The sequence below is a fragment of the Benincasa hispida genome, chromosome 6 (assembly GCF_009727055.1).
Source record: "Benincasa hispida cultivar B227 chromosome 6, ASM972705v1, whole genome shotgun sequence".
NCBI lineage: Eukaryota > Viridiplantae > Streptophyta > Magnoliopsida > Cucurbitales > Cucurbitaceae > Benincasa > Benincasa hispida.
This window is the reverse complement of record NC_052354.1, coordinates 35,597,416-35,611,334: the sequence shown is the minus strand read 5'-3', so window position 1 is coordinate 35,611,334 and position 13,919 is coordinate 35,597,416. Positions and strand designations below refer to the sequence as shown.

At 38.2% G+C, this 13,919-nt stretch overlaps 1 protein-coding gene across 1 annotated transcript in view; it reads right to left on the bottom strand.

Moving 5' to 3' along the window:
• Positions 1–13,919, bottom strand: part of LOC120079330 (translation factor GUF1 homolog, chloroplastic) — a 78,970-nt gene that overhangs the window by 25,878 nt on the left and 39,173 nt on the right. Inside the window, exons 9-12 of the mRNA XM_039033491.1 lie at positions 5,612–5,708; positions 5,431–5,502; positions 205–359; positions 42–99 (exon numbers count right to left, since the gene is read on the bottom strand). Of these exons, the coding sequence (XP_038889419.1) occupies positions 42–99; positions 205–359; positions 5,431–5,502; positions 5,612–5,708 (382 nt within the window). The remainder of the gene's footprint in view (positions 1–41; positions 100–204; positions 360–5,430; positions 5,503–5,611; positions 5,709–13,919) is intronic.

The following is a 13,919-nucleotide window of genomic DNA, read 5'->3' as shown; positions in this document are numbered from 1 at the left end:
CTTAAAACCGAAACACAAAATAAAATCAATGGTTCAATAACCTTCAACGCAGCATCATTAAGTTGTAGCTTTTCAAGGGCATCACGTAACTCTGGGAACCTAAAAAAGAACTCAAAAATTTAGGTTAAGAAGAAAACAAGCAGACCATTACTTTGTAAATTTTAGAACATAGAAAATAAATGAGAATAAGCAGTGGATCAATACTGGTCTGCATCAACCGGAAAAAGGCCACAGAATACCATTGGAGTGGCCTCCTCATATCCAGGTAGGGAGTCTTTGGCCTTTCTGCCATAGTGAGTAATGGTGTCTCCAACTCTTGCATCAGCTACTGATCTTATAGAAGCTGAAAGATAGCCAACCTGAAAATGAACAGGGCAAGAAAATAGAAGAATAATGTTGAAAGGAGCATCAAAGTAGGGACATTTTTGTAAATAACTTTTCAAGAAAGCTTTATTATGTCATTCCCAGTATGTTTCTCGATCCCTAAGGTTTAGGTTTTTTCTTTTAACACCCAAGAATTTAGGGGTTAATTAGATTAGTTTGAATTGTTTTAGCTTTTCTTGTATAGCAACATAGAGCAAAATACATAAATGGCAAATTCAGTAAATCTATTTCAAATAAAGAAAAATCATTTAAATTTTTAAAAATTCCAATTTTGCCCTTCTCATTGCCACAAGGCTTTTGCCTGCCTCGTTGACACTTTCTGCTTCCTCGACGGCTCATTCCTCGCCCTTCTTCTCCTCTGAATCCTTTCCTCCTTCCTTACTCCTTCCCCCTCTAATTTCGACTCCTTGAACTCCAAATTCAACACCATTTGCCCTCCCTCAGATTCTACCTCCTTTTCACAAAATTCCCAAAACCAACATCCCTCATTGGCCTATGACCCACCAGACATCACCTTCTACTAGAAGCCCATGAAGGAGGAGGAGGAGGAGACGATGGTGAGGAAAAAGAAGAAAAGAAGGAGAAGAAGGAAAAGAAAGAAATACTGATAGACCTCTGTCAGTGTATGATAGACACTCATAGTTTTCTATTACTATCTTTCAGTGATGGACACTGATAGAGGTCACCACCAAATCATCCTCCGGCATCTATCCATCAAGTTCTCCATGCTTTCGCAAAATAAAACTCGACAATCTTCCGACGCTCATCACCATTCCTCTCGTCATCAACGATGAAACTTCCAGCATGACTAGTTCTTCTTCTGTTTCTTCTCAATCTCACTCATCACTCACTGCCTATTTCAACCTCAACAAATCTCATATTGAGAAGCTTGTTTCAAAGTGAAAAGATCCATCAATGAAGATCGAATTCTACACTGGCTGCCTCGGTCCATCCACTTGCAGCAGTGACGTCTTTGGAAGCTCCGAGAAGAAGGTTGGGCACGCGTGTCTTCCGGGTCGAGTATGGTCATGCGAAAGATTGGCTTTCAGAAGAGTTGTGGTTTTTTAGACTATTCACTAGGGCGGGAGGAGTTCTTGGCATATTTTAAATTCTTTTTGGGCTTCTTTTTAGGTTTTGCTATATGTGTAAATAACTTGGCCTATTTTAGCATTTTTGAAACCAGCCATGTTTTTTTTTTTTTGAAGCGGAAATTCTTTTTTTTTTAATCACCTTATGATCTTTAGTCTAAATAATCAAAAAATATTAGAAATCTCCATCGTATCAATGCCTGTCGCATCAAAAAACTCCTATTTATATACATTTTTTTCTAACAAGATACGAAAATATTCATTGAAAAATGAAAAGAGATTGATGCTCAAACTTTTCTATTCAAGATATTTGTCGTAATTGGAGTGCTTTTATTTTCTCAGTCTAGGTATTTAATTATCTTGTACTTGTTGTTTCTTGTTTCATGTGACATTGTATTTTGAACATTAGTCTCTTTTCATTATATCAATGAAAAGTGTTGTCTCCTTCAACCAAAAAAATAAAAGGCAAAGGCTCATCAGCAAATGACTCTTAACAACCACGGTCAATTCTAACAAAATAGAATTAATTGCTTCAACTCCCAAGAACCTCATCGACAACACATTAAATAGTTTGAACTGATCACTCTTCATGCATGGAACCTAATAAATGAAAGGCCTTTCCAAAGAGACTTCATTGATAAAATCAAGTCCCACCAAGAACTCGCCAGCAACTCTTCATGCAGAGAAAATAATAAGAAACCTTTCCAAGGACTCTCCACTAAACTTCTTTAAAAAAGCCCGTTTAGCCTTAGCACTAAGACCACGAGAATACCACAAGATTAATTCCACTCCTAAGCAAAGCCACCCAAGTTGACTTTAATGACTCATCATCAATTGGAATTTTCATCGCCCAAAATTACTTTTTTGGAAAGAAAAAAAAATCCTTTGTCTAAAACTTACTAAGAAGCTTGAACTGCTGGAGAACGAGAGGGAACTTTGTGCAACTGAATACCACAAATTTCAAAAGAGAAGAAAATTTGAATGGAGTTTGAGAGGGAGATAGATAAATATCTACCCTTTTTGAAGGTCGAAAGACGAAAACAAAGCCCTCCAACTTCTCTCGAGTATAAATTATCAAAGATTGATGCAAAACGACCTTCTGAAAGTTGTTCAACAATTTTTGGGACCGCCGAACCAGCATAGAATGGTTATCCTTTTGAGAAGGAGGACTAAAAAATCTTTCGATAAAATGAGGATTCGAATTGGAACCAGGGAAAGAGATGCAAGATTGACCAAAAGTCTTATCCCTGTTATGTGCTTAGGGTTATAATTTGGAGGAATTAATAACCGAACACAATTTTCTTCTAACTTGACTGAATTTACTTTTGAATATTCTGAGAGACCAAATTTTTTTCTTCCATACGTAAGGAAGAGGCAAAGTAGGTGTACGCCTAGGAACATTAAAATCCATGGAAGGATGGTCATTCGGTTTGCATTGTGGAATAAGAGATTTATCTTGGTTGGAAACCAAATCAGTATTAATTAAGGGGACATTTACCGGGAATTCAACAATAGACATCTGAAAGAACCGGTGACTTTTCACAGCCAGTTGGCTTTAATAAAAGCTAAGATTCATGCACTTGTTAATGGATGGATCTTTGGAAACTGGAGATGAGATAATAGCAGCAATTGCTTCCACACTTGAGTTTTTCACTATTTCTTCATTCAAAGGTAATTTCAACCATAAGTGGGAACGAAATAGGAGCTAATTGCAACTGAACATCAGTTCATTGTCCTTAATAATAAAGTTGTCATCTTCCATAAATCTGATTTGATCAACATTCAAATCCTCCACACAAGATAGACTAAATCCTTCATGGCCTTATAGGATACCACACTTTTCGTTAAGAGAATGAAAAGAGACTAATGTTCAAATATACAAAGACAACACATAAAAAACAGTCTCGTATTGGTGCAGTAAGCCTCAATACTCATCCCGGTTGGCAAGTTTAGCATTCTTTAACCCCAAGTGTGGCAAGAATCATCCCGGAAGCATTTTGAATTTGCTTGAAGCTAATGCGGTCTAGGCATTGCTTGTTGAAATTTGGTTTGAAAGGAATCAAAGGTCTTTCACGATAAATCTTTTGCTTGGATGGAACATTTTGAAGTTGCTCGAATGAACGCATCTTCTTGGTGTTCTTTGTCTAAAGCTTTTGAAGATTTCTCCATTCAAGATTTGTGTTTAAATTGGAATGCTTTTATTTTTCCAACTTAACGATGTACCATTAGTATATTATTTATTATGTTTTGTTGCATAAGGTTGTTTTGGATATGATGAAGGTGCACACGTTTTGGTTTTTGAATTTTGTTCTATTGTTTCCTTGCATCTTATTGTTGTACTTTGAGCATTAGTCTTATTTCATTATTTCAATAAAGAGGCTTGTTTCCATTTCCCAAAAAAAAATCATCCCAAAAGCACCTGGTGGAACCCTTTAAGCTCATATGGGGTAGGAATGGTCTCGAAATCGTCTGATGACCACCCAATACACTAGTTTTAATATAGTTTAGCTACAGGAATCACCTGATTGCACCCGATAAGCCTTGTAAGCTAGTTTTGACCTTATTTGTGGTCTAAAACCATCCTGGCAAGATCTCGCCTTGATGTAGAAGCAGGATAGCCGATTAAACACGAACCAAGATGTTGAGAAATGATGTGGCAAGGAGTTTAAATGATCTTAGCCTTGTGCTGAGGCTAGATCGCGTTGTGAGACTTGTCCTAGAGTAGAGGCAAGTCGGCTAAAGCCGCGAAAGAGGTAAGATGCACAAGAGGGCGAGTACATTGTTGAGAACAAGTAAATTTAGAAGCGTTGAGTTGAGAACACTTGGTTGATTCCATGTCGTCGAAGAGTGAAAGGATGCTCGGGGATAAGAGTTTGAGCTGATGTTTGATGCAAGTTGCAAAGCAAAAGAAAAGGGAAGAGGACGATAGAACCTTGCCTAGTGTCCGACAAAGTAGAAAGACTTGCTAGAAAGAATGTATTGGCTAGAGTTAGCCTTTAGGCTGCCCACGTTCATGTTAAGATCATGGCGCCACACAGTTGAATAGTTACGACTGTGACACCAAATGCCCCCAAAAGAATTCACCACAATGCTATCTTCAAAATAATGCTCCACAACTTTATGAATTTTCAACCAAGAATTATGAGCACAAGTCTAGTGATGACATAGATATAGATCTTACTGAATCAGTGTCTTAATACTTTTTCTTTACTAACCCAAACTGTATGAGGCATTGACTGCTCACAAGGAAGTGAGGAAACAAAATGGACAGTACAACGTTGTGGCTTCCTTTTCACTGATTTAACAGAGTTGTTGTTGAAATGTTCTTTAACAGAATTCATGCCAGAAGAAGTATCAATCTTTGATTTTAAAGGGACCTTCTTCAATACCAATTCTTCCTTTTCTTGAATATAAAATCTCTTAGTATTTTCCAAGAAAACAAGCCACCCTTTCTTGCTAGAAAGGGCTGGGCTGAGACCCGGAAAAACTTCCTTCCACCTGAGAGAGGCAAAACAGAATATTCAAGAAATCAACCGTGTTGAGAGCTGAACTTTGCAACAAGAAAAGTGCCAGAGGAATCTCTAGCTTTCTTGAGGAGTTATGGACTTAACTGGCAAATGCAGAAGATCTACTGGAAAAACTCTTGAACCAAAGAAGATAAAAGAGATAAAGAAATTAGATGTTTATGCTCCATATATTCAACAAAAATTGCTTCATCTTCTTTCCAGATGCAGAAAAGGGTATTTTCAACACAACTCTTAACTTCCATGATAAGAAAACCCACAAGAAGAATAAAGAGAAAAGAAATTAATCAACTTCAAGGAGGGATGAACTTGACCGATGGGCTTGATTGATATTACTGGTTATCCACACAAGCTCTAGAGATACGTTTAAGCTCCTGTTTGTATATATATATATGTATTTAAATTATCCGCATAAAGTTCAATCAATCATTTACCTCTCCAGCATAAAGTTCCTCCACTTCCAACTGATTGGGAGATAAGACTCCAACTTCATCAGCAAAATAATCCTGTCAATAGAGTGGTATTAAATGTATTAGAGAAAAGGAAATCCAATAACAGAAGATGTTGCAAGAAAGCAAAAGACGGTAAAAGGAATTTAGAGTCTAGAAAATTTACCTTGTCACTAGCCATGAAATATATTCTATCGCCTCTCTTTATTCTCCCATCAACAACTCGAAAATAAACTATAACACCCCTATATGAATCATAATAACTGCACAAAAACAACGTAGCCTCATAGAACATCTGTTCAATTCATTATCATTTATATTTTGATGGCATAACAACAAACTCCAAGTATCTTATCCATAGCAGCAAATAATTTTGTTAAAATTTATTCTATTTGGGTGTAAATATTAGTTGTCAATATTTATTCTATTTATTAATAGGTCTCTCTTCTAAATAAGAAGATCTAAGTTGCATTGTTCAATAATTTAGCAATATATTTTTACTCTCAAGAAACCTAGATGGTATCAGAGCAGTTGCCAGAACCCCAGCCGCCATCCATTACAGTGCACCCTACTTTCGGCACATAGATCAACAACGAACTAGTGTGCATATCAATTCGCTTGCGAGTTCTCTGTTCATTTGCGAGTTAAGATTCGTGTAGTTCATCTTCTCCTTGGGAATTCGTTGATCTTGTTCATCGGGGGAAACTGCCGTTTGTGTTCATCAAAGGTAGTCGTCATTCATGTCCTAGATTCGCTCCTTGGCTATTCGCCATTCGTAGTCGTTGAAGGCACTAAGCATCGTTCATGAACATCTTTGTCGGCATTTTTCTTCTACCACTAGTGTAGTTTAACCAGCTGTCCACATCTACAACAGCTGTTGTGAGTCCTGTAATCATCTACCTTTGATGGTTGTTTACTCATGGTTGAAAAGTCCAAATCTTAGATGGTTCATTAATTAGGGTTTGATTTGGCCTAGCACAGGTTTGGTTCAGTTAAACCGTTAGGAATTACTCCGGAGACAAATGAAGCAAGAACGCAAAAGTTAGAGAATTGGTTACCAGCAGGGACCACGGAGGTTGTTTAAAAGAGAATTTGTGAGTTTGTGCATGTGTGAAGATTTGAGCACAACCTCCTTGAATATGTTGGAGTTTACTTTCGCTATTCAATTTTTTCTTCGTTATTTCTGGATGGTTTTGTTCATTCAGCTTGTGTTATCTTGATTGTGAACTAAGGAATTTATATTGCAATATATTGTTTTTTTAGGTATTATATTGCAATATATTGTTGAAATAAACTTCTGTCTAAGAAGCACAATTACGAATACGAGACATGGACACAGCAACATGTCATTTTTTAAAAATTTAGGACATGGACATGGCAAGGACGCTTCTATTGAAATAGATATTTTTAAAAAAACATACATAACAATTTTATACAAGAAGATAATTCAAAGTAAATGGTTTGATGCATTTATATGCTTAAAAAATAGTTTGATGTATCTCACACTCAAACTTTATCATTATTGTTATATATATGTCATTTTAGTCTACTCAACAAGTGTTCTATACATGTCTAAGACATTTGTAGCACAAACAAGTGTCGGAGTGTTGTCAAACACGAACACACTAGTGAAACTAAAGTGTTTGTGCTTCTTAAAGCATCTATGTCATTTCTTTGTGCTTGTTGGGTTGGGTTTACTGAGTGCAGGGGATTGGAAACCTAACAATTTGGTATCCAAGCCGTTCATCCTGAGCATAACAAGGAGTATGGCTCAGTAGCAACTGGAAGAACGGATGGAGGTCGATGAGGAGTTGCTAGGAACGAAAGAGATCATGTAGAATTTCTATAACAATATCGGAAGATTGATCGAAGAGGGTTGTGACAATACATTGGTAAAAGGAAACGACGAGTTGATGATCTCTAAGGGGTCTCAAATGAAATCAAAAGAGAAAGAAACTGGAGAGGCAGAGTCTACACAGAGCAAGGAAAACGGGAGTATTGATAAAAGCAAGTAGAAATGTTTGGAGATGCCTATTTTTTCTAGGGATAACCTGGAGTTTTGGTTGTACAAAGAAAAGAGGTATTTCGAAATCCACGAATTGTCTAATATAGAGAAAGTGAAAGTTCTAGTGATTAGTATTGATGGAGCCACAATCAAAAACCGATGATCACTTAGGATGCTTTGAAAGAATGTTTTAGCTTTATCAACCAATGGTGGAAGGTAATTTGTCTTATAATATGTATTTACATATTTATGTGTAGTTGTCCTTTATCGTAATTGCACATGCCTAGTCTAAGGTTTTTCTTTGTTCCCTATATATATGTAACTTTATTATGAATAATAGATGAATGAAAATATATTCGAAGACTAGTAAGTACATGGTATCAGAGCATCTCTAGGGTATGACTATTTGTTTTTTTGAAAAGGAAACAATTCATTGATATAAGAGAATATCGAGCAAAAGCCCATAGTACAAGAGAATTATACAATGAGCTAAATAACAACCGAATAACAAATGGATCAGCTAACGCACCCGGGCATCTCAACTAGGTTGACACCCCCTTAGCGCCCTCATCATATCCAAAGATAAACTAAGACTAGCTTAAAAGAAAAGCAAAAAGCATTACACTCCCCAAAAGGAACAAACACTGGGGTTAAAACTTAAATAAACAGACTGAAAAATCAATGAAAATCTAAGAAAACCGTTGGATGCTGAAGAGATTAAAACCCATCACTTGGGAGGGAGGCAAACACCCTCCAATTGAGATTGAATTTTAATAAACTGTAGGCATTAAAGTGCTTGGATAGGATACACCAAGAAGAAGCTAGCCGACGGGCTGATTCGAATCGATCTTGACAACCAAGAGCCTTATCATGGAACACCCTTTGATTTCTTTCAAACCAAAGATCAGCCAACAAAGCCTTGACTACATTCAACCACAATAAACTGCTGGATTTGTGTAGATTTATGCCAACTAAAAGCTGTAGCAAGTTGCCCTTAAAGTCATTACTCATAACCCATGAAATGTTAAAGAAGGCCAGCAACTTATTCCAACACCAAGCTGAATAGGCACAAACAAAGAAAAGGTGGAGGGAGTCTTCTGACCAATTTAGGCACAAAGGGCATATTGAAGGAGAGATATAGTTGGCTGCCAGCTTGCTTTGCAACACCGAAGCTACATTCAATTGACCACAAAGCATTATCCAAACTAGAATGTTAATTCTTCTTGGGCTGCAAGTCTTCCACGGGACCGAGTAGAAAGTTTTATCTATTGGGGAGGAGTAGGAAAGGTGTATTCCAAGTGAATTGACCGAAAAGAGTTCCGAGGCTGAGATAGACCATACCTTGCTATCAACAACTTCTGAAATTTTCCTTGTTGCAATGACCCCTAGCAAATCTTGAAAAGAGATGATCTCCTCTTCTTTAAGCAATCGACGAAAGGTGATTGACCACGCAGCTAAACTATTGTCCCAATGGTCAGCAACCGAGCAATTTGGAAACAAGGTGATTCGGAAGAGATTTGGAAATAAGGAACTGAAAGGGGCCACTCCCACCCAAGGGTCCAATCAAAATGCAATTCTGCTGCCATTTCCAAGTTTGAAAGTGGCCAACGACTTAACTTTTAGCCAAGATTTAGAAATACTGATCCATGGGCTTCTCAAGCTTCTACCCCCTTTACCTGCCGTGTGCCAATTAAAAGGATCCATGCCATGAATGCTTCTGATAATTTGCCCCCAAAATGAGCCTTCCTCTTTGAAAAATCTCCAGCCCCATTTAGCAAGTAGTGCTAAATTCATAGTTTTGAATTCACGAAGGCCAAGGCCTCCATCTGTCATAGGTTTTTGTACCAAAGCCCACTTCACCAAATAATTTAGCTTGCTGCCATTATGCCCTTCCCAAAAGAAGTTCCTTGTGATTCTCTCCAATTTTGAAGCAACTCCATCCGGCAATATGAATATGACATAAAGTGCGTTGGGAGGTTAGACAAAACTGACTTGCATAATGTGACTCTACCACCTCTAGAAAGGTTGAAACGCATTTGTCCAATTTAGCTTGAAAGTTGTCCAAAACTGGTTGCCAAAAAGACAATTTTTTCGGGTATCCACCTAAAGGCAGCCCAAGGTAAAGGATTGGAAGCTGATCTGCCTTACAATTTAATGAAGCAGTCGTGGATAACAACTCATTTTCATCCACATTTATACCGTAAAGGGCTGATTTATCCCAGTTTACCTTCTGCCCTGAACACCATTCGAAAAACTCCACCGTTTGCTTTAGTTTTGCAAGCATGTTGCTGTCATACTTACAAAACAAAAGCGTATCATCCGCAAATTGAAGGATGGAGATCTAAATTTTATCTCTGCGAACCATAAAACCTTCATATAGACCGGCTTGAATGATCTTGGTCACTAAAGCGCTTAAAACTTCACTTACAAGAAGGAAAAGGAAAGGTGAGAGGGGATCACCTTGCCTAATGCCTCTTGTGGCAGCCACTCTTCCCCTTGGTTTATCATTGATGAAAACTGAAAACATTGGATTTTTAACACAACCCAGAATCCAATCTATCCATTTCTGACCAAAGTTTTTGCTTTTCAACACCTTTTCTAGGAAATCCCAATCAACACGGTCGAAGGCCTTTTCCAAATCAAGTTTGAGAATCCACCCTTTCTTCTTTTTCACTCTATAATCTTCTACAGCTTTGTTAGTAATGAGGATGGGGTCTAAAATTTGCCTTCCTTCAATAAAGGCACTTTGGTAAGAAGCTATAATGCTAGGCATTACCAATTTTAATCTTTCAGCCAACACCTTTGCAACAACCTTAAATCACTAACTTTGACTGCTATTTTCTTCTTTTGAATAAGATAAATGAAGTTTTCCTTTATGCACGCATTAAGCTTACCATTCTTATAGAAATCTTCAAAGGTGGATTGCAGATTTTCCTTGATCAAGTGCCAAAATTTCAGCAGAAACTCCCCTGTGAATCCATCGGGTCCAGGTGCTTTACATTTTCCAAGTTTCCTTACAGCAGCCTGAATTTCTTCAGGTGAAAACTTGACTTGTAAGCTTGCATTCTGAGTTGAATTGATACAAGACCAATCAAGGTTCAAGGGAAGATGCCTTAGACCCGGGGACTTAAGAAAGATGTTGCTGTAAAAATTCAGGATTAAATGTTTAATCTCTTGAAAAGAAGTTGTTGGCACCCCTTGATCATCTACTAATTCAGCAATAAAATTTCTTCTTTCTTTGAAGCTAAGTACTTATGGAAAAAACTTGTGTTTTCATCTCCCAACTTTAACCAATTCAACTTACTTTTCTGGATTAGATTAATTTCCTCCAATCTGTAAAGAGACATTAAATCTGACTTCAAAGTGGATCTAAGTGCCAATTCACTACTAGCAAGGGTAGAGCAGTCGGCAAGAGCATCCCATTTTTCTATTTCTTTTAACCATCCCTCTTCTTCTTGGAATTTTGAGGGTCATTCCTTTACTGCTGCCTTTACACATTTCAGCTTCTGATTAAGGGCAAAACCAGCCCACCCTTGAAATTTACTGCTTGACCAAACTGATTCGATGATTTTGACACACTCCTTATTAAACAACCAGCTGTTACAAAATCTAAAAGGAGAAGGACCCCAGCTGAATGACCCAGCTTCTAGCAAAATTGAAAAGTGATCTGAGAAGGATCTGACTTGTCTATTTGCTCTGGAATTTTCAAATAACTCATCCCAAGTTTTGGAGATGAGAAATTGATCTAAAAGAGATCTTGAAGCTGAAACACCTTCCCTAGACCAAGTGAAACTGCCATTTCCCAACCGGATCTCCAAAAGATTGGCCTGGTCTATGAAGTTGTTAAATTTCCTCATTCCTTTAGTATTTCTACCCAAAGGATATCTTTCATGCACCCATCTTGTGATATTGAAGTCTCCCCCGATACACCATGCTTCTACACAATAATATGAAAGAGATAGAAGTTCTGGCCACATGAATTTTCTTTCTTTGTAATCATTTGGTCCATAGACATTAGTGATCCAGCAAGTCTTATTGCAAGCGGTGATGCATTTTACTGATAACGAATACCCCCTTTCAAAGTTTCAACCACAGAGATCAAATTCTTATCCCATAGAGTCAATAGTCCACCTGAATAACCATATGATTCCACGAATTCCCATCCTACATCTTTAGAACTCCACAAGGTTTTGATGAAGCTCAATTCCTATCTTTCTTTGATTCTTGAATTAGAACTACTGTTGGATTAATTTTCTTTAGAAAACACTTGAGAGCTAACCTTTTATTAACATCTTTCAGGCCTCTAGTATTCCACGACACAATTCTCATAATTCTAGCTTAAAGGAAGGGTTATAGCCTCAACTACTAATCATTAATCCAGGATGAAATGACAATCCGTGACAATTGAGGTTAGGTGAGCTGGGAGGTCACACGGAATGGCTGTAAAAACTGAGCCAACTGCCTCTGAAGGGTTGTCTTCCTCTGTCTGAAACAGGGGATTTAAATCCGGTACAATTGGGTCTTCTTTTCTTTTTTCTTCTAAAAAACCATCTGATCTAGCCCAATCCTCTTCTTCACTACTCACACTGAAGGGAGAATGAAGGAAGACATCCCCTTTGTTTGTTGAGAACTCACCCGGATTGGTTGTGGAACCTCTCAGAAAGGTATGCTCTGAATTAGGTAGAGAAAAAATAGAGTGTTCAAAAAGAGTAAGGAGAGGAGGAAGGGGGGCTGACCTGGAATACTGAGGTTGACCTTGAATTGATATGCACTGAGCTTCTAATAAATCCGGATTGTGAATTGCCACTAACTTGGCTTTAATATTTGATTTCTTGATTGAGTCCTTTGCTAGCTTTCTTCTGATAAAATGATTAGGGAAGGATTTAAAAAGGCAGGGGCATGCTTGGTTTTATGTAGACGTTTAGCCCTTGATTTACATGGCCTTGGTGCTTGTTTACANTCCAACACCAAGCTGAATAGGCACAAACAAAGAAAAGGTGGAGGGAGTCTTCTGACCAATTTAGGCACAAAGGGCATATTGAAGGAGAGATATAGTTGGCTGCCAGCTTGCTTTGCAACACCGAAGCTACATTCAATTGACCACAAAGCATTATCCAAACTAGAATGTTAATTCTTCTTGGGCTGCAAGTCTTCCACGGGACCGAGTAGAAAGTTTTATCTATTGGGGAGGAGTAGGAAAGGTGTATTCCAAGTGAATTGACCGAAAAGAGTTCCGAGGCTGAGATAGACCATACCTTGCTATCAACAACTTCTGAAATTTTCCTTGTTGCAATGACCCCTAGCAAATCTTGAAAAGAGATGATCTCCTCTTCTTTAAGCAATCGACGAAAGGTGATTGACCACGCAGCTAAACTATTGTCCCAATGGTCAGCAACCGAGCAATTTGGAAACAAGGTGATTCGGAAGAGATTTGGAAATAAGGAACTGAAAGGGGCCACTCCCACCCAAGGGTCCAATCAAAATGCAATTCTGCTGCCATTTCCAAGTTTGAAAGTGGCCAACGACTTAACTTTTAGCCAAGATTTAGAAATACTGATCCATGGGCTTCTCAAGCTTCTACCCCCTTTACCTGCCGTGTGCCAATTAAAAGGATCCATGCCATGAATGCTTCTGATAATTTGCCCCCAAAATGAGCCTTCCTCTTTGAAAAATCTCCAGCCCCATTTAGCAAGTAGTGCTAAATTCATAGTTTTGAATTCACGAAGGCCAAGGCCTCCATCTGTCATAGGTTTTTGTACCAAAGCCCACTTCACCAAATAATTTAGCTTGCTGCCATTATGCCCTTCCCAAAAGAAGTTCCTTGTGATTCTCTCCAATTTTGAAGCAACTCCATCCGGCAATATGAATATGACATAAAGTGCGTTGGGAGGTTAGACAAAACTGACTTGCATAATGTGACTCTACCACCTCTAGAAAGGTTGAAACGCATTTGTCCAATTTAGCTTGAAAGTTGTCCAAAACTGGTTGCCAAAAAGACAATTTTTTCGGGTATCCACCTAAAGGCAGCCCAAGGTAAAGGATTGGAAGCTGATCTGCCTTACAATTTAATGAAGCAGTCGTGGATAACAACTCATTTTCATCCACATTTATACCGTAAAGGGCTGATTTATCCCAGTTTACCTTCTGCCCTGAACACCATTCTCTTATACACATCTAGATGTGTATAAGAGACAGGCTTAGTCCGGTTGGAATAGGGGAGCAGAGCAGTTGTCTTGGAAGACGAATGGACTACTTTGGCATTTGAGAAAAGCAATGCTGACTGCTTTTTTTTTTAATAAGTGACTGTTCAACTTCCACAGACAAGAGGCCGGTTACACAATTAATAGCTTCCTTCTCTCTCTTCTAAAGGCTCGTGGCACCTTTTCGACTTTGTCATTAAAGGGCAGTGACGGTTGACTTCTTTCGCACAAGACTCTTCACTTGCAGGAGGTTGATTGACTACCACGGC